This window comes from Chaetodon trifascialis, chromosome 3 (genome assembly GCF_039877785.1).
Source record: "Chaetodon trifascialis isolate fChaTrf1 chromosome 3, fChaTrf1.hap1, whole genome shotgun sequence".
In the NCBI taxonomy this organism is placed as follows: domain Eukaryota; kingdom Metazoa; phylum Chordata; class Actinopteri; order Chaetodontiformes; family Chaetodontidae; genus Chaetodon; species Chaetodon trifascialis.
Window position 1 is genome coordinate 8,930,472 of NC_092058.1, and position 23,986 is coordinate 8,954,457.

At 41.8% G+C, this 23,986-nt stretch overlaps 1 protein-coding gene across 2 annotated transcripts; it reads right to left on the bottom strand.

Annotated features, from left to right (window-relative positions):
- Positions 1 to 36: 36 nt before the first annotated feature.
- cers5 (ceramide synthase 5) lies at positions 37 to 23,099 on the bottom strand. Of its 2 annotated transcripts, none has more exons than XM_070959831.1 (10): positions 22,781 to 23,099; positions 11,177 to 11,282; positions 10,590 to 10,720; positions 10,197 to 10,254; positions 10,020 to 10,070; positions 8,454 to 8,546; positions 5,776 to 5,904; positions 5,187 to 5,293; positions 3,584 to 3,740; positions 37 to 1,059 (listed from the first exon to the last, which is right to left on the bottom strand). In XM_070959831.1, exons 1-10 carry the CDS (start codon positions 22,951 to 22,953, stop codon positions 898 to 900), a joined length of 1,167 nt encoding a protein of 388 aa, XP_070815932.1. In that variant the 5' UTR covers positions 22,954 to 23,099; the 3' UTR covers positions 37 to 897. The 2 variants fall into 2 exon arrangements, with proteins under 2 accessions (XP_070815932.1, XP_070815933.1); XM_070959832.1 differs by lacking the exon at positions 37 to 1,059 and adding an exon at positions 2,616 to 2,763.
- Between the last annotated feature and the right edge of the window lie 887 nt (positions 23,100 to 23,986).

The window sequence follows — 23,986 nt, forward strand, 5'->3', positions numbered from 1 at the left end:
ATGTAGTGTTCATAAACAGGACTCCAACGAGAAAGACATGTTTCAGCGACAGAATATATTTGGAAATACATTTTTGCAAGGCACTCAAGTGAGAACTTGATACCACACACTTAGCATCGTCCTCATACCTGGATTCCTCTATAGGCAGTGACGTCAAACAATTTCTTACACATTTGGTCTCAGAAGTAGTAAAAAACAGTAAAACAGAAAAAAACATGACACAAATAATGTGGTCAAAAGATAAATCCACAGAAAATTGCAAAGGACAGAAACTGCTGCTATAAAAACTTTTTAAGTGTTGTACTTTTAGTTGCACACACGCATAGCAGGTGCTCCTTTAAGAGCTCATAAAACCACAGTTATAACAACACAGTTATATATATATAAAACCTGCTGTGACGTGCTGTTTGGAAATACAACATACCTCAAAGTCTAAAGCCCTAGAGAGCAGTGCAGCAGCAGTTTTCTGCCCTCTGATCCAGTGTGAATTAATCCTTAAAACGAATATAATCAAGTTCATCTGACCAATAAAACTGGGAGAGAACATTGAAACCAACCAACATCTGGCAGCAAATAAATCCCATCATTTGAAAAATAAGGCAATGCAAATCACTTGCTTCAACTGATTTCCACATTTCAGCTTTCAGCTCTTGAGTTGTGTCGTACAGGTCGTTACGGGGCTCTTCAAAGCAGATGTCAGTGTCTGTGTGTCTGCCATCAGTCCACCGACGTATGAATCTGTGTGCACTCACTGTCAGTGAGATGTGTGATAGGAGGCTGTGTGTGTATGTGTGTGGGCGTGAGCGAGCCTTGCATGTCAAGGGAATGTCATGGGACAAAGCTCATGGAGACGTTGTGAGGGATGAACTGCAGGGGGCTCCAGCTTCAGGCGCCATGTCACCAGCTGCTGTGGTTCTGCACTCGGGCTTTAGCGGAAGCACAGTGGCCGTTGGTGCCGTTTTCTCCTTTGGGAGTATGAGAAGCCTTGAGGCCTTCTGTGGGCGTGTCGGGCTCTTCGTCTGAGCTGCTCTCAATGTCACTGCGGACATCGTTGCACACCTAGAAGGCAGACGGAGGAAGAAAACATCGATGAGCTCTTGCAGGGAAGACAAACTTAATGTAAGCACTAAATGAAAACTGCAGCTCTGAAGTAACTTGGTCAGCATCACAAACGCTGCTATAAATGAACAATGTTAGAGTGATTTTAAGTGGATTTTCTGTCTTTTATGTGATGATGTTCAGCATTTTTTCTTTTTTCTTTTAAAGGATAAGTTCACTTTTTTTTGTCAAGCTTAATACTCACATGCCTACATGTACATAAATCGATACACATATGTGAAAGTTTCTATCTTATCAATAGGGCCATTTTTTTTTAATGGATGCACCTACAGTTTGGGAATTATTTCCATAGAGCTTACACAGTGGAATCTAGTAAGCAGCATTGTCTAATTATTACCACATAAGAGTCAAAGATCTTATTTTGTCTTCACTCGGCATGGTTCACCTTTGCTGGCAGGTGATACACTGAACTCCGCCTGGAGCCAATCCAGTGCTTTTGAAACTCTATTAGGAAATTTCACATGCTGCTGAGCTTAAATAGAAACCAGAGGTGATTTTAATCTTACCTAGAAGTCCTGTAATGTAATATCGGCAGAGAGCACAGAGCAAACTTGTGTTTATAAATCCAGCTGGTGTGTGATCACATAATACCAAAGTGTGAATAGAGGAAAGTGTTTATTCATGTCCAGACACTATCTAGCTCGGTAACGGCTCTTTAGGAGGCAATTTGTCTGGTTCTCAACCTGGGAGTTGAAGATGAATTGCTCGGGTAGGCGATAAGAAAAAAAATGTATTGTGATACATTGTTTATTTTATCTGACTTTAATCTTTGCTTCTTTCTTGTGAAATACTGCAGTTATATGCTTTTCAGCCTCTAAAAAATGTTCTAATGAAGCAGTCTGAGCACAGAAAATCATTCTGTGAATTACATCTGCTCCTTTCAGTATTCAAATGATCAGAGCCCTCTGAGCCAGCCTGCATTAGTCAGTCAAATCACTGCACTCTCACACTTCTACACACCGAGTCATGTCTCAAAACTGAACTACGATGGAAACAGAGAGGGGTGATGGTTTGTTTGCTGCTGAATGTTAGCAAAGAGAGATATTGCTTCATGCAATATCACGAGCAAGAAAGGGTTCAGAGCCACTGGATTAGTCTAATGACAGGTGCTCTGCTTGAAGTGAGTTACAACTATGAATGAATATAAAAAGCAAAGGGGGGAAAAGCAGCCCTGCAAGTGTCTTATTCATGCAAATCAGCTGCCTTCATCCTATCCACAGGGTGGTGGTGCGGGACAGATTCAACACACTGCTCCCTAATGAGAAACAGTTGGACATACCTGACATTCATGGCACTATTACCACATTACTCATCATTTACAACTCTCGCCTTACTGCGGTCTTTCTAAGTGAATCTAAGTGTTATTCTGCTGCAGCAGCTGTCCAATTAAACCTGCTGCTACTACACCGAACCCCTCTGGAAATGGAAATGGACAGGACGGATGGAATTTAGATGTGTGAAAGGAGTCAAAGCCGAGCCGGTCAACAGAAACTTACAGCCAGAAACAGAGAAGGTAAAGGTCTCAAGCGGACAGAGCAAACGGAGAGAAGCGAGAGAGCAGTGGAGGAGGACTCATTGGACAAAGACAGACAGAAAGACAGGATCTCCCTCTCTCATTCCAGAGGGGGAGGAAACAAACGGCGTCTGCAGAGAGAATGAGACAGAGTCAGGGACAGCTTGGAAAAAAGTGCAGAGGCAGCAAAGTCATCACCAAAAATAGCCACGGTGTTATGTTTTACATGTCAATAAACATTCTGCTCGTGGGCAGATGTCTGGCCGGGACAAATATTTATTTGGTTTCCTTTATGGCCCCTCCACTCGTCACTTATCTAATTGCCACAACCACATCCAACCATAAATAATGCGAAAGGCCGACTTCTGTCCCTGCAAAAGTTTAGAGTTGACATTTAGGGTCAATAAGTGTGGAGTTTTTTTGTATTAATCTTTGCTTATACAATAGTATTAAAGGATAGTGCTGAATTTTTCTTAATCAAGGGCACTTTGGACAGTTTAAGCTACACTAAAGCTCATGAAATTGAAACTAACGACACCTTGTTAGAAGATCATTAATTGTGTGTTCGAGTTGCTGTAAAACATTTTTTTAATCAATTTCTCTTCTGCAAGAATAGCTTGGATGAACAGGGTGTCAAACGCTTCAGCAGGAGAGAACAGCAGGGCTGCAACAAACGATGCTTTTCATCACAGACTCATCTGCTGCTCATTTTCCTCAAATGGTCGAGAGAATTATCATTAAATCAACAAAATCTTGTGAACAGTGTGAAGTACCCATTACGGTCCCTGAAAGCCCACCTTTAAGCCTCTTTTCATGTTTGACCAAAAGTCCAAAACCCAAATCTATTTAATTTTCTATCAAAGACACAAAAAGCAGCCAATCTTCACATCTGAGAGGCTGGAACTACACTCCAGTACTTCTCATTAACATCCAGTCTGCGCGGTGACCCACCTTGCCTCGCAGCATGGCTTTGACAGCTATACGGGCTATGAGGTAGGACCAGATGATATGCAGCACTTGCAGGACCAGCAGTAAGAAGTTGAAGAGCCACCAGGACGGGTACGGCCCGACTATGGCCCAGCTCTCAAACATAGTGGAGTTCAGGATCCTGGAAAAGACAAACAGACGCGTGCGTGAAGGCACATATTTATTTTATAGTCTCGTACACACTCATGCACACATGCAGTAATTTATTCCAGTGAGAGCAGGAGCAGGCAAGCTGTACTTAAGTCATATCATTAACCAGCACTTTAATGACGCCCATTCATTATGACAGCACAGACTGTAACTCCCATTTGGATTCAAATGGAAAACCAAGCAGGCGAGTAACACAGGTCGACTGTCATGTCAGGTGAGAGTCTGGTGAGGTCACGTCTTCCTTTAAATCCAGGTGAGTGACAGGAGATTGTCAACAGACCCACCTCCCCCAGCAGAGGTATGGATTTCAGTCCAGGTAACTGCACCGGCAACACTAGCTTTATCACTCATCCACACCAAGACACTGAATATAGCTGCTCAGGTTACTTATGCCAATGATAGGCTCCCTATTGTCCGTCTCTCTAGAGGCTGAGCTTCAACATCCAGATCTCTGTCAAGTAACAGTCGCTATCTAAACGGTTCACTTAAGCCTAAACCAGAGCTCTAGGCAGCAAGTAAAACATGAGTCTGTCAGTCTGCCATTGTAGATATGCTGGAAACTGCCTCATCTGATTCATAAACTGGCGGCCGCATCACTTCATAGCTATTTCTAGTCAACAAAAGCATGGCGGTTTTGTTGTGTGCTGCTGACCAGTGTGACAAATTACAGCTCCAGGATATGTCCTGCAAGGACAGTAATTTAAGAAACTTGAGCACAGTAGGAGTATAATGTTTTCTGTACAAGCACTTGCTTACAAAAACAAAACTAGAAGACAATGTTATGCACACATTTTCCAATCTGCGCTCAGCCACCTAAAGCTAGAATATTCTAAACATTTCCTGCCTCGTCGGGGAAAAAACACATAAAAGCCAACAATTTTTTTTTTTTAATGGATTCAGCTCAAGATCACAGGTTCATTATTTGATTATCATGGGATAACAAGGCTTGCTTTCTTGTGATAATGAGATTACTGATCATGAAAAAGCACTGGACCATGACATACACGCTCTGCTCTGTTGGGTGGGTTTGAGTTTCAAAGCAAATCATGTGAACTTTTTATGAACTTTTTCCATTTGTTGTAAGAATGTTCCCCCTCGCGATATAAGGGTATTTCCATTAGGGCTAATAATTGCAAAGAAAATCTTACATACAGCACTTAACCTAAAGCACATATAGACATTATGAGTAATAACAGGAAACAACCTTTGTTTTCTGGTGATGACGGGTAGATTATGTCATTACCTCGAGATATCAAAGGTCATATTCTTGACATAAGACGGTAATTAACTAATGAGCTCAAGATAACAGGATTTAAAAAAATTAGCATGGATGTTCTTGGCTTCCGTAAATTGATAACAATGATGGCAGAGTGGATATTAAATTCATTCTAGGTCGCAGGTGTCACTGAGAACTCACCATATTGGATATATAATAAGTCGTGTGATGAAGAATACCACACTAAACACAATGAAGAGGAAGTCGCACAGGCGCTGGTACTTGGCATAGTTGGCCAGCTTGGCTGCCTGTAGGAGAGGAAAATAACAGAAGTAATGGATTATAATGAGTTCTATGTAGAGCAGAAGTTTTTTTTTTTGTTTGTTTTTTTTTACCATTCATCAATCCTATCTAATCCATGGGCGCATACCTCTAATCTGTTTGGACTTCAGCCAAGGAGAAGTGACTGGAAACACTGAACAACAATCACAATTCATCTCCATTGTTTAAGACACCAACTGATGTGAAGCAAAAAGGCAAGTGAACAACATCCTAAAAGGAAACTACTGCACGTAACAGCTGAGGCTACATAATTACAGTACTGCATCAGCAGCAACCGTATGTTACTGTATTGTCCATATTTGATATTTCTAAAATATCATCATATCGGCCATGATCGAAGAAAAGGCCATGAGTAAAGTGTACGGCATGTTTGAATTGTAGTTGCTTACAACGTGCAATGAAGAATCTTGTGGTGTGTTATCACCATCTCCACCTTGTCTTAACTGACCTCTAGCAGGAAGTCAGAGGCGTCGTGGACACACATCACGAGGCTCCCTACTCGCACCATGTTGTTGACGTAGGAGAAGCTGATCAGGCTAATTGTAGCCAGGTGATGGATGAACATGATAAGGAAGTCCTGGAATTAAAAAAAGGAGGACGGTGAGCACACATGAATACTGGACCCTTACCTTTAAAGTTGTTGTGGGGTCACACCTCTTTGTTTTGTCATTGAGGGCATTAATAACAGTATATTATACTGTGCATGTAACCCCAAGGACCCTATGCTGTGTGTCATACCTCTCTTTGTATCCCCACATTTTCTGTCTGCACTATCACTATCACATAGAAACGAAACAGAAAAAAAACTCAAAAAAGGCTGGCACGAAGCATTGAGCGCTTCTCAAAACCGAACAATCATGATAACAAACAGCCCTTTGAAAATGAAGTCGGTAGTAGCAGTAGCAGTAATTTAAGATGCGATCAAGAATGAATGACAAATGGCTCTGGCCACAGTGATGAGGAAAATAAAGTAACCAACACATCATGCAAATAGATACAAGATAATTAAAAACAGGAAGTGAAGAGTCCTCAGACACAGCCAACAGCCCAGTATAGGCTGTCTAAGAACAGTCTGGAGCGGGTCGAAGGTCGCAGCTGTGCTGGGGATGCAAATTTATCCAAAAATTTGCTGTAATTAATTAGAGATGTAAAACAAGTCACGGTGGAAACAAGGATTTTCTCCCCTGGCTGACAACAAGCACACAATTATCTGCTCTTAAACGAGGGCCTCCTGCGTGACTCTATCCAAGACACAACAGCTTGCAAATCTATGCTCACACCAGACTACTGAAGAGTTTAAAGATAACATGTTTAAAATCAAATGAACGCCGAGTCTCAAACAAGATGTGTGATACCATCAGTGTGTTTTTAAGCGGCTTTTAAGCAGCGTGCCGTGGGAGCCGAAGGCGACAACACGAAAGAAACGAACGTATGAGGGTTTCTTACATTCAAAACCGCACTTCCTGTCAACACCACCGTGGCTCTCTCACCCACATATCAAACTGTTACTGATGCTTGAACTATTCATGTCATTCAATATCACACTGTGTACCAGTGCAACAGGAAACATGGTCAAACATATGCTCTTTGCACTGGAAGCAGTTCCCCTCTCTAAGTTTTGGTACTGTGTGACTGCCAATCTCTGCCCCCATTCATGACACCCACAGCCCAAAAGCTGAAGCAAAAGCCCGATGCGCAACCATCGTGAGGGGGGAGATCAAATTTTGTAACAGCTTTGAACAAAACTGCTAATTTGTACTGAATTTCATCACCAATGTTTCTTAACAGGCAGCGTTCGCTCTTTCAGAGGAAACGGATAAAACCGAAGTGAAGCCTGAACTCGACGAGGAGTGCTTGATTCATGCAGGCAGACTCGGACGGAGACAGAAGATTGAGGTGAAATATTAACAACACACCAACCTAAGACAAATACACAGGCAGAGGCAGCTTAAGAGCGAAGCTTAAGATAGGAGACATCTGCATCTGACAGGCAAGTCGTGTGGGCTGACAGCAGCAGACTGTTAGGGTGGATATAGACAGACAGAGGGAGGCAAAAACAGAAAGAGTGAAAAATAGATTTGTCTTGAATATGTCGAATCTTAAATCGAATCTGCTCGCTCCGTGACTCCAGCCAGCTTACTAGGCTTTTATCTCACGGTTTCCCTCGGTTGGAGTTATCATAATTCAACATACATTCCACAGTTTTAATGGTCTGCTGGTCTCTGCAGCGGCAGGGCCACTGAGGAGCACAGTGGACATTTTTGCACAAGCACTGCCAACATTTCAGGCTGACGTCTCCTGTGAGATATTAAGAATGAGTTTGTAAAGCCAGCGAAGTGGAACATCCATCTTCATGGAAGCTTTCTAAAAGGTCTTAAAACCTGCCCGTGTTTCTCAGGACTACCAGCTCCTTTTGCTTGTTTGGAAACACCTTTTTACGTGCATATTTACTCGCTACCTTTGTGGTTTGGACCTAACTCATGTTATCATAATGCTACCAAGTTGAGCAAAGGTTAAACGGTGAGAAAGGCCTTGAGGAATTTCCGACATGAACAAAGGCTTTTATCTCGACAGACACTAAACTAATAAAAGAATCAGCTGAGCAGGAGCTTCGGCTGCCTCGTCTAAACATGATATCATGAAGGAAATACAGATATTACACAAAATGCCTCTTAGCCTTTTCCATTTGCTGCATGAAACATCTCCAACATTAAAGGTGTCTGTGGCTGTGGCTAAGTCCTGCTCTAATAGGCTGCTATTCTGTGGAATTTCTGTAATTCTAATGGAGTTAGGCCTGCACCATCACATGACAGCGGGTGCCCTCGTGCTGAAAATACAAAGCATTCACAGACCGAGCAGCACTGGCTGCACCCCGCCCACTAGCAAGAAACATAAACTTGTGACCTTCCAAAGTTAACACGACTGTAAGAGCTCGTAAGACGGCACAGATTTGAAATGTGTTGCATCACACATGGACACGCGCACATATCCACATACCCATTCACACATTCTCTGCCAAATGAGGAACAATAGATGCATTAACAAACGTTTCGCAGGGAGTGGCAACTGTGCTGCAGCCAGTGTGATCTAACCTAACAGAGACAGACCCGGCGTTGTTCCTCTTACCTTCCTTTTAATGTCGGTGAACTGGGAGAACATGAGTGACCAGTAGAAGGCCAGTTCTGTTATATAGTAGTGGTAAAGACCTGGAGTCATGATCTGAGGAGACAGAGAGGTGAGACAGGTTCAGGGACGTGGGCTCAGGTTAGAATTTTATTCACTCGTTTCGTAACAAACAATGCTGGACATCACAGAGAGAGAGAGTGAAAGGATGACATGTGAGTGTGCAACAAGGCATCACAGCACACATCCTGGTCCAGTGAGTCACCGTGATGTCCAGAGTTAGCTGAGCAATAAGACGCGAGAAGTCCTGATTTTTAGAAAACCCTGTCATTCCTGACAATCACTGGTTGACGATGGACAGTTTGTCCTGTGTGAGGGTTTAAACCTCTGTCCTCCTGAAGGACTGTTTCAAACATCTGGACAAATCTGAATGTGAGTTGGTATATGTTGGAGATGAGAAGTATTTCAGGAAGTAGTGTCAAATATGTCCCTTCGAAAAATGTTATAATCTCGCCAGCCAATCAGAACTGAGGATCAAAGTGGTTTTGTCCTATGATCTAAATCTGCACCACGTGTATAGTAATTGTTTAATCTCAAGATCATATGACAAGGATGATACATCTTGATATTTTCACTTGTCAGGCTACTTTTTATGACACACTATCATTTACAGAGCAGTAAAAAGATAACGCACTTTGTGCTGATTACTCAAGTGAAAGGCAGCCAAAGTCTGCATTCAAAACCTTACTTAAGTATGAAAGTATTATCAAGAAAATGTACTTTATGTATGAAAAGTTACTGACAATACTGCTGCATTAATGGGTGTGCTGTATTTTACTGCTGTAGATGTTTAAGGTTATGCTAATTTTAACTACTTTATATACTGTTGGATAGTTTAATCTACATCATATTCTACAAGATCGTAATATGTTTGTAGCAAGTCTGCGAGAACCACGTATCTCTAACAAGTCAACCTTTCATGAGCTCAGACAAACTGCCTGTTTTCAGCATTTTCCAGCTAATCCTGGAGACTTTTTAAACTGTTTATTTAGATTAAGAAGTAAGCGAATTTTCTAAACCCATAAAGGAAAACTTAATCCTTCAGTTTATCACAAACATTCAAAATAGGCATATTTGGAGATATGTGGTTTTCACTGGATAGGGAGGGTATGAGGAACTGTAATCTGAAAAGTGGGTAGTAACTAAAGCTGTCAGCCACATGTAGTGGAGTAGAAGTAAAAAGTTACATGAAATCTAAGTACAATGCTCAAGTAAATGTACTTAGTTACATGTACGTCCCACCACTTGTTACCACTCCTTCAAAGCCCAAGTTGATTTCTTCAAATGCTTTGTTTTGTTGGATCAACAGGCCAAAACTGACAACGTCACTATTTAATATCACATACGGTGAGACAAAGGAAAGCAACGATTCCTCACATATGAACTTTGTAATACTTCCATGGAATGAATGAATGAGTCAACTCTGAGGTCATTTCTGTGACCTTGGCTGTTGTATTGGATTGTAAAAAGTTTAATAATACAGTCACAGAGATTAGAAGTGCATCATACCTGATAGGGGTAACTGTACCAGCAATGCCGTGTATCCCACATCCAAGGGGACTAAAAACAAACACATATCAGTTCAGCAAACAATCAATAATGCTATCATCTATGGAAATAAACGTGCCAATCAAACAATGCTAACAGCATCAATATCAACGTTTCTTGCTCTGACAGCCTGCTCACCTGCCACAGAAACTGGAACCCATACGTAAATATGCATGAATAAAATGTAAACCTCCACCTAGAAGTAAAAGAGAAGACATTATGACCCAGAAAACTAGATCATATAAGCAGAAAACAACACATCCTCTTACTCAAACTCTACTGATTAGCAATTCATGTCTCACCGCCATCCTTACTCTAACAAAATGTGATCCTTATTCTTAATTCAAATATAAATCCAAGTCCTAACAGTGAAATGTTCTCACTCTGAAGGTCTAAAATCTGTCCTCACAAAGAAAGTAATACATGAACACACATACACACACATCAAACTGCATCTGCATAGCACAAACAACCACCGTGTGCTCAAGCCTGCGGAGAGGTTAAAGGTGAACACAATGTGCATTAACCTACATGCTCTCGCAGAACTTAGTGTGTGTGCTGGGTTTATCTTGGTTCCTGCGGTGCCTGAACCAGCGCTGGACCTTCCGCACCTCCCAGTCCAGCTGCTTGGACAGGCCATCCAGATGGCGAGAGTCTGGATTCTGCGCAGAGAGAGAGAGTCCAGTATACAGCATGCAGTCCAAGCATTGGCATAATGAACTTTGGGCTTTAATCTCTGAGACTGAGAGACCATGTGAAGTCAGCAAACTTTCATTATGTTGTTAACTGAACAGTTGTATTAGCGATGAACCACTGTGAATAGATTATTAGCCAAATATCAATAGTACCGGACTGTTTGGACTGACGATGCTGTGTTCATATCGTATCAAAGTTTCTGAATAATATGATCAATAATGTCAAATTGCCTTAAAACCAAGCCAAAATTGATGCCTTCCATCAGCCTAAACAGCTGTTGTTCCTGTAACTAAACCCAAATTTAATGGACATACTCTGTAACTCTGTAATCATGTATCTGTCCTGAGTCGTCAGATGCTTTGAATGACCATTACTGATACTCCAGCCCATAAATGTCTCTTTAAAGGATAAACAAGCCAAACCTGCGTGATGGATGTAAACACTTTCTCCAGCACTGCATTGGGCTGAGCTCTTCGTCCAACACCTGGCTGAATGTGGAGACTCTGGGCACAGGCACTGGCGATAAATCTGCGTCAGAGGGGAAGATGTGAGAGATGAAGGGTCAAACGATGTTAAAGAGCGCTCACCGGTTCTGACAGGAAAACTTAAAGGCCTGGTTTGGCATTCAACCTGTGATCAGATTGAGAACCAGGTATCCTTCACACATTCAAAATTAAGGACTGGTGTGTCAAATATCTGAAATATGAACATATTTTAAAGGGTTTGCTCGTTTTTGACAGTCGGTGGTATGAAATTTCCACCACTAGTAACCTGAGACTGGTCAATAAATAAAAGGTCCTGTTTATACATGGGGTTAACATTCATCTTAAGTTATCTGATCACACCACCTTTGAATGCACCCAAGCCGCATTTAGAGCCAACCATTCAGACCAGGTTCTGAGGTGGTCTGGGCTGCATGTGGCTATATTCTTAGCAGCGTGTGGGGTAACATGTCCTGGGCCACACTGAAAGACTCAAAGGATGTCCTCTGCGAAAGCACACATGAAACACACTGTTTGATTTCCATCTGGGTCACTGTAATGCAAATTACGTCCTTTGGTTCTTACCTGCCAAGACAAGCAGCAGATGTTTCTGTGTCTGGTTTAAATTATTTCATCCTTAGACTAGTGACCACAGCATCCCCAGACTCCCTTCAAAACACAGCGCAATTCTGATGCCTACGGCTAATTCTTAACCATTTGTGCCTTTGCATTAAATTCAATACATTGAGCTGTTTCTTTCCTTTTAAATAACACTGTCAGTTTCTTGTGGCTGTAACGGCTTGTCGGCTACTCCATTATCTTACCAATATGGGCTCTGTCTCTGTCACCCCTGTTGAAAGTGCCCAGACCACCTTAAAAAAACAGGCAGTTTTGTGAGTTAGGAGAAACTCTCCAAACTGTGTGAAGCTTTTTATGACAAATCCTTAATTATTTCAGCCTTCCTGTGAATTCAGCAAACTTATTCCTCTCTTTGTAGAAAGCAATAACACTGTGTCTGTTTGTCCAATCAATGTATGGTTAACTTGCATATAGAGTGGGGAAGTGAGATCTGAAGTAAGTGGTCACTCAAGTGGAGTGTGCAGTCACATTGTAATGCTGGTGTGAAGTGATGCACTTAAAGCTGTCCACTTGTGACTGGATCACCCTAGACGAATGCAAATAGCAGTAGGCTGAAAAATGAGCTACGGAGCCTCTTTGTGGTACTTTTAAAAGGAGCCTGTGCAGTTTCAGACCTTCACTCGTGATCTGGACCTGTTTTTCTATGAATGGGTCCCCATTTTGTTTGTCTTGTGCACACGGACACAAATACAGGCGGCTGATGTCATACATGGCATCACACTATTCCACTGATCTACAGACAGCAGGAAAAGCAATGAAATGTGCAGCAACGCTCAAGCAATGACGGGAATGAAGACAAATGGTTTGCTAGGAACATGAATGTAAACAGTGCATGTTTCAAACTCGAAGAAAAACTTGGCTTTGCAAGTGGTTTATGAAGAAGGAAACACATTCATTATGCTAGATAGACCTCAAGGATACACTCAGTTTTTGTTACCTTAAAATGAGCCCTTTTATCTACAGAATCAGCGGATCCTCCTTCCATGGAGCCCGCCACATTGCACCACCATGTTTTTACAGTAGCCCAGAACGGGCAAACCAAGATAGACCTAGATAGAGCCCTTCATCTTTCAGCTTATGCTCTCCTATCGATTGGAAGGGCAGGGTGAGGGGAAAAGCGCTAAATGCAGCTGAATCCTACACAATGGTCTTTTTAAGTATTACTACGCACAACAGCAACCACTACAGCGCTGGAGAACATGCTACAGTTGGGCTGCAATGGAATTCTGCTAACCGACACAACAAGTGTGACGTCTCAGTTCAAGTCGGGGTCGTTCAGCCACATACATATTCAGGGTGAGGCTACACTTGTTGTTTTCAAATGTCATTTCAAACACTTTCTCCCTCTCTTATCTATTTCTCTGGCTGTGCTAACAGTCTTAGTGGCTGCGTGCATCACGTTTTTCCACTGGAAAAACATGTACAGAGAGCGCGGTTCATGTCTTGCTGTAGCAGTGCGCGTGGCTGGCTAACAGTTAATTATTGTATGGATGAAATAAAGCAAAAGCGTGCTGAAGGGGAGCTTTTCAAAATCCCCAGTGATTCTTGGATGTACTCTTCATTATGGGAACATTATGACCTTGTATGACCCCTGCCTGTCGTTCTGTTTTGCATTATGACTGAACTGTCACATTCAGCTGGGAAAGAAGCTCTTAGCTCACCATAAATGTTTATCTGACCAAATCTGGGAAAGCTGTGCTGTAACTAACAGGTAGGATAAACTGTCTCATATGTTTGACAGCTGGCTTCAATTCACTACTGCCACTTAAAGCGTAAACAGAAATGCGTGTTCGCCATTATCAGCAACTTGTGTTTTGCGGTGGTGGAGTGCTGTGACTTACATCATGCAGGCTTAACATGTTTTGCAATTATTTATTTGTGAGAAAGCCTTCTCGCCTTCTTCATAGCAGCCATAAATTATTCTTTCAAATATCACACGGGTGGAGCACAGGTTAAAATGTAGAAGTGTCAGATTCAGTCAGGCTGAGTCTTGCAGACGGGAATGAGCGCGATTTTGGTCTGAGACATGCAGATTGCACGGCTGCAACAATGCATCTGCATAAGAATACACACTGACCTTGAAAAACTGAAAACATACATTATCAAAAAACATGACAGGAGACTTAATCAGCAGGGATTAAGTCTCCTGCTGTTATACTGTGGATAGTTTAAGAGCGTCTTATTGCATGCTGTGTTGTAACTTGAGATGTTCCTGTTTTAGCATTTACCAGAAAATCAGGAATAAGTCCACGAGACGACATAACAAACTGCAGCATGGGGTGATCTGTCCATCTTTCAGATGGCTGCACCCTGCAGAGTTAATGAGGAACGCAAACTATGTTCATGCCTCTGAGTGAGAGCGTAGACTCGTAAGGGAACTTTGAGACAAATGAGTAGTGACGAAAAACGCCCACCTTCAATTCAAAATGTCACGGCATGGCATTACTTGATCATGTGATCTTACAGCTCTCAGACAGCGGAGCAGATCAAAGAATATTCTGCTTAAAGCCTGAAAAGAAACCATATAAACAGTAAAACCAACAGTTTATTCTTATCTAATCTATGTAAACGCTATGACTTCATTAATCAACATTCAGCCAAATGGTTTTCTTTCCAGAGAGACTAAATTATAAACTATCTGTCAACATAAAGAGAACAAATACAAGAGTAAACTCTACTTTTAATCCCAAATGCACATGTTCTTGGTTTCATCAACAAATTTTCAAGATGATTAATCAGATTTTTTGATTTTTGGACTCAGCTGATCATCACCTCAGCAACCTGCAGTCAGCTTTGTGTCTGTATATACCTATGCTGTATGTTTTGCTTGTCATTTTGCCTAATGAAGACCTGTAGGGTTAAAACGTTGCCTGTTTCAGTCCAATCCAGTCCAGGACCAGCGTGCTCCTTGGTGGTGTAGGACACCCTTTTACTTTATCCTAACACTGGTAAGAGTAAATGCTCCACTAGTGCAGAGCCACTTGTGGTGTAGGCTGATAAAATGGCTGCATGTTAACATACACATCTCACCTGGTGTTCCTTTAAGCCTAAAAGCCTGATACATAAAGGTAACAGAGGTATTTTTTAAAGAAAAAACACCTTTTGTCTGTCGTACAACACTTCTTGTCCTCCCTATTTTCAATTGTCTCATTAAAGGACATTAAAGCATACAATGAGTAATTTCACACCTACATGCAGTTATACATTCAAAAGCAGTACTTTTTTTAAAGATGACCCCCGACTTTGTTCTTAGTGACCTTAAAGAACAGTTTCACTTCACTTCACTGAATGATTTTCAGGACGCTGAAATTAAAATGTGGTGTACCGTGGAGCTTCAATTGAACCCAACAAAAGACATACTGCAGAAAGGTTACACTGGGTGGATCAGGTTCATGTGGCATGGTGTTGTTAAGCATTACTCATGGGAGCCCAATTACACCATCTATGTGCACCTTGAGTATAAAACACTTCCAATGAGCAGAACAAACATGCAGCCTAATGTGATGTAGCTTCTGTGGTAAGCTAAAAGATGAGGTGATGGTGGCACAGATAGGTGCAACAGTCTAGGTTCTCATGTAAGCACAAATTTATGCAAAACGGGAGGATGAATCGGCAGAAGTAGCCCACGCAAGCATGAGCCTGCAGTGCTATTGGTGGACAGAAGCAACAGGGGGGAAAAGGCGAAACACGCAAGCTAATCTATTTATGTAAAGCGTCAAAGCACCCCTGTTCCTCGTCAGAACCTGACCAACCCAGCATACACAAAGCGTGTTACCAGGAGACAGGCTCAGTGTGGTCTGTGTAGATGGACGCTAGCAGCTCACAGTAAGCTACATACAACCTCGACAGTGGGAAAACGTCCCAGTCCCAGGGCCTAAGCTCTATTCATAGCACAGCACTGGATGTAATTGTGGCCTTCATTTGACTTCTGAAGTTGCAGCAAGTTTGAAAACAGAACTGACAGTTACGTGGAGGAAATGTGACTTTGGGGAGAGACAATGCCCAATTATGTGGGCAATAAACAGAACACTGAACAAGGAGGATGTTTAATGCATCACATCCACACTGTATTTAGCATCTATCATCACATCCTTGAGGGTTGTGGCAGACAGAATACCTGGTAGGTAGTTTATGGGGAAAACAGTCAAAACGGGCCACAACAGATTACTGGCAATTCATAATCTCACACACATCGAAGTTTGTAGTCTGAACACATTTCAACCCATGACACGGCTTACAGGGGCAAAAGCTTGCACACACAAACAGCCTGACTGCTCCCATATACAAAGTCACTGCCAACAGCAAAGAATGATTGTGATTAAACAAGAAGAAACTGGTTGAGAGGAGGAGGAGCTGGCTGGGCTGAGGACAGCAGTCACATTAGTAAGGAAGAGGAACTGCCTGCAGGTAGAAATTTAAAAAAAAAGGCGCCAAGAGGTTCCGTGAGCAGAACGTGAAGTAGACGATAAAATAGCTGAAACATCCAAACAGTAGAACTTGTGGTTGAGGTGACAGATGAAAGACAAATACTGAAAACTAGCAGTGCTGCAAGATGTTAGTTTTACTTTAGCATCGCTTTCGCACTGAGTGTAAGTGCTGAAAGTAACTGCAGTGAAATGTCTATGAGCAGTGGAGCTTGTTGGAGTTGGAGAAGCTGAAGTTTTTATTATTATTCTTGTTCAAAGGCAAAAACATGAGACCTGAAAGGGTTGGAAGAAAGTTTGCAACTAAAGATTATTTTCTGATCATTATTTTATAAATTAATTAGTGCTGTCAAAAATATCGCGTTATTAACGCGTTAATGCAAATCAATTTGCATTGAGTCATTTTTTTTATTGTGAGATTAACGCTCTTTGTGACCTAGTTCACTTGTTGTAACGTAAGAAAAACTACAGGATCCGATTGTAAACCAGAAACAAAACAATAGGCACGCCCCACGCACGGGTTTGGTCTTGCCTGCTCGCCAGCTGTAAAAGAGTAGGCTACCGGTTTGTGTGGATGTCAAGCGCGAAATGCCAAATTGGATGCGAACAAGGTTCTGAATGGAAAGTTTAGTTTCAAAAAGTTGCCAGATGGGTCGACTGACAAGACCAAAGTTATCTGTGTGTACTGTTTGTGTGAACTGAGTTATCACCGTAGCACATCCAGTCTGAAATACCACTTGATGGCCAAACACAAGGTGAATGCAAATTCTCTGACACGTCCTTGTCAAAACCAGGCGACAATGGATGGCTTTCGACAGAGGCATATGGATGCTTGTATGTTCAGAGGAAACTTAAGAAAGGAAAGTTTAAGCCGTGGTGTAACTGCACTATAGCCTGAGTCCTAGTTTACAATGATGTGCACTTTGTAACTTTATTTTGGATCACCCTGTTTGGATCCCTTAGAAAGGGTTGTTGAAGGGGCTTTTATGTAACGAAGTATTTATTTTTTTGTCATCTGTTTATTGACAGTGTTAAATTGTGTGAGATTTGATTCATTCAAATGTGAATGATGCTCAAAGTGAGAATGTTAGTGTGAAATTTAACGCTACACGTTGTTATTTTCAATTAAAAAACATGATACATTAACAAAGCTTCTTTTACTTTACCAAATGTCCAAAGCCCAAAGGTCTTCAGTTTACTATAATACTGAGATGCACCGTTCAGTTGGTTAGTGACCAGAATTAGTCGGTTTCAGCATGATCAGCCAAGACCAGTGAGCAGCCAATCACCCTCTGCTGGTCAAATTTACACATATGCCACCACATGGGAAAGTAAACCATGTTAGATAAAGTGAAATACACTGCAATTCATTTTCAGTCTGGTTTTATTTGAACAAAAAACCTGAAGCACTTTAATTAGAGATTTTGTCTGAGAGGCAGTGACAGTAGGTCCAGTAACCTGGTGTAGTTTAGAAGAAAATGCACAAGTTAATCAATAGTCAGTGTTTTATTACGGACATACACTTGAGGTTACAAAAATGTTCGTGTATGCTGTCAATTACAGTTCTTAGAAAGAAAGAAAATCAATCAAAATCGCAATTACCCCCATCACCACGGCTACGGAAATTACAATCAGTGAGTCTCTACTACAACACACGATAAAAAACATGAAATCCTGACATTTGACAAGCTGGAACCAGGAAATTGGTTTGACATTTTACTTGAAAAATGACTACAATTAGTCATTTGGCAGACACTTTTATCCAAAGCGAAGTACATATGAATTCACGCACTGATGGCGCAGCATCGGGAGCAGTTTTTGGAATTCAGTATCTTGGCCAAGGATACTTCGGCATGTGGACTGCCGAGGCCAGGGATCGAACCACAGACCTCCTGATTGGTGAACGAATTGAATTTGACGCTACAATACAGTACACAACACTAGAGTTGTGAAGTGGGAGGAGCTGTTTCTGGCACAAAAATGTGGCATTAATTTTTCCCATAGAAAATGTTACATGACACAGTTAAAGCGCTTCAGCGGCTTCGATCAGCACGAAAATTCTCCCAGTTAAATCGGTAAACTACAATAGATTAACAACTGTGTTCGAGAATATCCGGTTCTTTGATACAAAGGTGAAGGTACAAGCCTGTGCAATAAAAGAAGAAACAAAAATGGAACTACGACTCCTGGTGACAGAGCTTATGATTCTGTTACGAAAATTTAAGATTACCTTGTTTAGAAAACTGAAAACATAATCTCAACGCTGGGATTTGAAAACAAGGGAAAGTTTCCAGCGCCCTGCCTTTGGTCGCTCCACCGCTCTTACCAAGGATACACACAGTGAATGTCACAATCACCACAAACCAACCACTTGCTTTAAAATATGAGAGCAACAATGACTGGGTCCACTAGTTCCTACATTATGTAATTGACCAGTATTAGGTGTTCAGACAAGATACCTGGTTGAAAGTGAAATGCTGCGAACGTGGACGGGAGAGATACTATAAATACAGTCATTGGTGGAGCATGTTTCTGCACCTCTTTGGTGGGCTTATGTTTGGAAGATCTGCTGCTTTTCCCTCCATGTGATACACTTAAAATCTGTGTGGCATATTTTTTCTTCTGGGCAGGCGCCATTTGAGTGAATGACTCCTCGTCACTAAATGTCACAGCTAATGTTCTACATACTGCCACCTGCTGTACTGGAGGAGAATTTGGCAATCACTTCAAACAGGCGGCTATGCCTCCTGTTAATTTCTTTTTTTAGAAAGGTTAGAAATACAGGAGGTTAACAGGAAAATGTTGAAATGGGAAAGAAGGGTAAAATTCACTAGAGATCTGACTTGTGCCTCTGACTGGCTTCTTCTACATGGCAATAACAGCCAAGGCTCGAGTGTATTGTACCATTTTAGCTGCCAAAATGGTGGGACAAAACAAGATTTTTCAGAAACACAGCTGAAAATATTCACACTGGTGGCCATAACATAAACCTTCTACACCTACCAACACCCAGACATTTGCAAGTCTATGTGGGGGAAAAAAAAGAAAGTCAAACCAGAATTAGGCCATGAATAAAAACCAGTCTAAAAACTAGTTTATGGCGGGATGTGTCTCAGTCTCATCACTGTGTGACACAATATGTGTGTTTGTTGTGTGAGTGCCCAACAGCACAGCCATGTTTAGATTCTGCACAAAGGCAAGTAGGAACTCAAGCTGTGGTGTGAGGTTTTTTTCTGATAAATAAATGAATGAGGCAGTCAGCCAGTCAGTGCGTCGGGCATAGTAAATGCTCTCTGATAACATCACTGTCGACGAGTCTCTCGAGGACAGCCTCGCATTCGAAGGGAGCAGACAGTCAGGTGCCTCTGCACTGTCTGCATCTTATCAAATGCCTCTGCAAATCTCCTTAGACACCTTTTCAGACCTGTCCATGATTTAAACGGTCCGTGGTTATATTAGAGTTAACCACAGAACAGTCAGGGACAGTCAGGCCAGCAGTTGTGAGAGCAGAGCAATAACCTTGCCAAGACAAACTGGTTGTGTGGTTTGTGACACGACAGTCACACTGTCTACTCATTTTAATTGTCTATGTACAACCACAGACACAATGAAACTATGGACAATATGGATAAAATATTGTATTGAGTGTTTATCTGATATGGTGCAATTTCCTTGAAAATCAATTAAGACACCCTTTACAGATGAAAATAACTCACAGTATATTCTCACATTGCTCACACTACCTGAAATTGCACTTTTCTTTGTCTTATCCTATCTCGTATCCCTAACGACCACAGCTACAGTATTTCTCATATCCTGAAGCCCTACACCTGACCTTGTACTGGCTCCAATACTGTGCAAACAAAATACTATAACAATTGTTTAATGAAGATATGGCAGTAATGAATCCAATAACAAGCTAATGCTCCGTGTTTGAAAATTGAGTTTAGGGCCATGTGTATAGCCTGCTGTGATTTCCATTTTATTGAATTCAATTAAACAGTCCTCTTAAGACTTCTGCAGTGAAGCTGCACAAAACAGGACTTCCACGACTGGTTTGTCCAGATTTCAAAATAGGAAACAGGCAAGAATTGTAGAAAGGCAAACCTTCCCTCAATGCATCAATGCCTGAGCAAATACTCCGAATAAAGAACAGTGTTGACATCAGTGAAACCACCATATCAAGTCATTCAGTACACTAATCAAAATTTCTGTCAACAAATGGTTGAAAGTGGTTTTTCTGTTGCGACTGTCTTCCAACAAGAGGCATACTTTCTCTAATTCGAACGAGAAACTCTTTTCTTAAATGCCTGCAGTCGTTTAGCTGGGCCTCAGAGGTTTGTCAAACTTGATCTTCAACAGCGCCATCACCTCTCGCCTTCCCAGACCAAAAGGCTTAATAAAATAACAAAACGATGCAAAGATAATCTGGGAACAACTGTGAGATGTTTTAAGAAATTAGGATTTACTGGTGAGGGAACTACACCTCCCCTATTGGTGACCTCAAGCTGACCCACCGACAGTCTCCTACTGCTGCTTAATTAGAAGAAGAGGGTCAGGTGAGTAATAAGATAAGTCCAAAACCTCTGAACGATACCACAAAAGTCAAGCGAATGACACAAACCCATTGCTCTAGTTTGCCAGAGCAAATTGCCTCAGGACACCTCCGCTTGGCTGTGTAGCAAGGCCTGCAGCTGGCTGGCATTCAAGCGTGTACCGAGCCAGCTAGTGTGTTTGTACGTGTGTCAGTGCATCACTGCCTTCTCCACTTCTGCAGCCTGAACAAAAGCACAGATTAACGTCTGCACAGGAGTGCATGGATGCTTAGATCATATATGAAAGAACAATACGCCGCAGTCACAGAAGCAGCAGGCTGGTAGCACACCATCGCTTTAACTGATGCATGCATGCATGCATCAGTTAAAGGACAAAAATGCAGGTTGGTTAACAGTCAGCGATTACACAGCGATTACACAAACTAGTCTGTAGTTATCCAAACATCAGTGACAAGTGAGTAGGTGCGCCCCATCAAAATGAATATATGTTTTGTTGTAATGGTATTGCATGTGCTTGAAGTGACCCAAGAGACATGGTTTAAAGGCATATTTGAGCACACATTTGTTTTTAAAAGTAGGGAAGAAATAAAATAAAAATTGAGTTTGAGTAGACAAGGTTGAAGACGGAGCTAGCGACAGCGAGGGTATTGTGGTGTTTCCCAAAACCCCGGTTAACAAACATTTAAAGATACTGGCCCACCCACAGCAACAACAAAACATCATTCCACTGATGTGAAAAAACGTCCATTAAAAGGAGTTTTCAGAGAATTTTCTCTCGCTCACAAGAAAACACAGACAAGAGCGCAGAGATGTAGGTTAAGGGTAAAAGACAGTGTGGGTACAACCTGATGGGTCCAGGAAGCTAATTTACAAATCCCAACAATGAAGGGATGACCCACCCTTTTCTGCCTCTGATTGGCTTACCCTGGTAATATTTCCCTACCCTAACTCTTCATACCTAAACCTCACCTACCCAATGAAAAAACAAGTACGCACCAATCACAGGAAGAGTAGGGCGGATCTTCCCTTGGCCATGGTACGATTCAGCTTCCAAAAGAAAATTTTATCAATATTTCATATTCTCCTTTTCTTTTCCACCCTTTCCAAATAAAGCAAAAAAAAAAAAGAAAAAGAATTTTTTTTTTTTGGAAAATCACCTTAAGAGAAGTTCGTTTATTATCTATTATCATAATTATTATGATAATAGATGAATAACAGATTCTATAAATAACACAAGAAGCAACACAAAACATTACTGTGTAACATCTAGCATCATCTGGTAGCGTTTCCACTTCACCTTTAATGACACGGAGTTTACTTTTAAGAATCAGAGACGTCTTTAAACAGAAGACTACTGTGTGCTGTGGCTATTTCGATCACTCCTGTAATAAGTATTTTCCAAAACAAAGCCAAAGCATCTGAGTGATTTATTTTCAAACATCAAAATACATGAGGGGTCCCGCCCACCATCGCTGACTGCGCTGGCAATAGTTCAGAAAAGTGACCTGGTGGACTACCGACACTGATCCCACACCATAACAGAAAGTGACGGAGTATTTACGCACAGTTTGGACCTTACACTGATGATGAGGGGATTCAAAAACAGGCCGCGAGGCGCATCATCTAGCACAAACGCGGAACACGCGCAACTAGCCATCGCGTGCCGCGGAACACATCACGTCGATTGTCATTTTCACCCGCTCTGCCGTGTCATGTCAGGAAATCACTGTGGTAGCTAGCTGCTAGCTGCTAAGGTAATTAGCTCAGTGGTTGACCAACTCAAAGTAGCTAACGTTACTGTCATCACACTGTGAAGTATACAAGCCACCCGCTCCTCACCCCACCCCTCACCCCCCCCTCCATCAACCAAAAAAGGCGAGTATCGCCGAAAGGTGAGGAGTTTGCATGTCTGCTCAAGTACGAACCTTTCGAAGAGTATCCTGACGGCGAAAATTCCCAAAGCCAGCGGCAACGCAGTCAACAAGTGTCCAGCTTTGGGGTACTCCACCCCGGGAGCTGGGTCTGCCAGATCCGCCCAGGTTACGTTGTGCGGCAGCCAAAACCTCTCGTTCCAAAACCAGGCTGAAAGAGCAGCCATGTTTCACCTTGTTCCAGTCCCCTGACGGTTAGAAGAAATTAGTTTCGTATCCGAAAGAAAATGTGTGTGAAACTTGTTGAATGCCTCCCCTGCTCCTGGTTCACTTGCAAGATGACTTGCCACACTCAACTTTACCGCACCAGTGTGAAGAAAACCAGGATAGAAACTCGACTTCCTGTTCAGATTTTCAAAATAAGATCTCATCGTTCGATCTGTATCTATCAAAATCGCTTTAGTATCTATTCAAGTTAAATAAATTCACTGTCTTGTTCAGCGCTGGAGGTTTGATTTGTGTTGGACTCGAGAAATGGTTGTGAATCGATTTCGACTCTACTTCATTAACTTTAGACTTGAAAGGAGAAGGCCAAGGAGACTTGACTTCAGCTTACAAAAAGGCAGAATACCCTAACACCGTTTCCATTAAACAAAACAAATATCTGATGTAATTTTGTCCACTTGGAGTAGCACACTAACTGAAAACCCAGAGCCTCGTGTAGAAAGACTAAAAACGAATTCGTTATTTTCTTGTAAAAGCCAGTTTTACCTTTTTATTTTGAAGGCTAAACTCCAGCTTCTTGTACATCATAGCCGTCGCCGGTCAGCTTGACAAATCTTGGCAGCCGCCCTCAGATGAAGTCTGGAATTGAGGAAGTGAGGCAAGTCCCTCCTCCCTCAGTGAAGGGATGGGTGCATGCCTGTATGCCATCCATCCCTGCTGTTTTTCTGTCACAGCCAGACTGTACTCAGATACTTATATGTATATATATAATATCAAGGTGAGATACAAAAGTATATTTAATCATATCTATATATAGACAGAGATTTTTTTAGTTAGTATACCTTATTATGTCTTACTATACTTAAAGGTCCCTCAAAAGGTAGATATGGCTGTCAGGTGTGATGTGACTGTGATTGATATGATGGCACACCCAAGTGGCCAAAGGATGCATTACAACTACAGATTGCCAAAGAATAGTACGCAACATTTTGAGCTACTGTACAGTAGTAGAGGGTTTTTCACTTCTGTTGAGGG

Bases quoted from the DNA above. Each gene is read 5' to 3' on its own strand.
- cers5 (XM_070959831.1), bottom strand. From the start codon at position 22,953: ATGGCTGCTCTTTCAGCCTGGTTTTGGAACGAGAGGTTTTGGCTGCCG. The intron at 8,547-10,019 runs GTATGATGCACT...CTGTCTCCTCAG, and splicing joins GGTACAGTTACCCCTATCAG to ATCATGACTCCAGGTCTTTA. The intron at 1,060-3,583 runs GTGGGTCACCGC...TCTGCCTTCTAG, and splicing joins AAGCCATGCTGCGAGGCAAG to GTGTGCAACGATGTCCGCAG.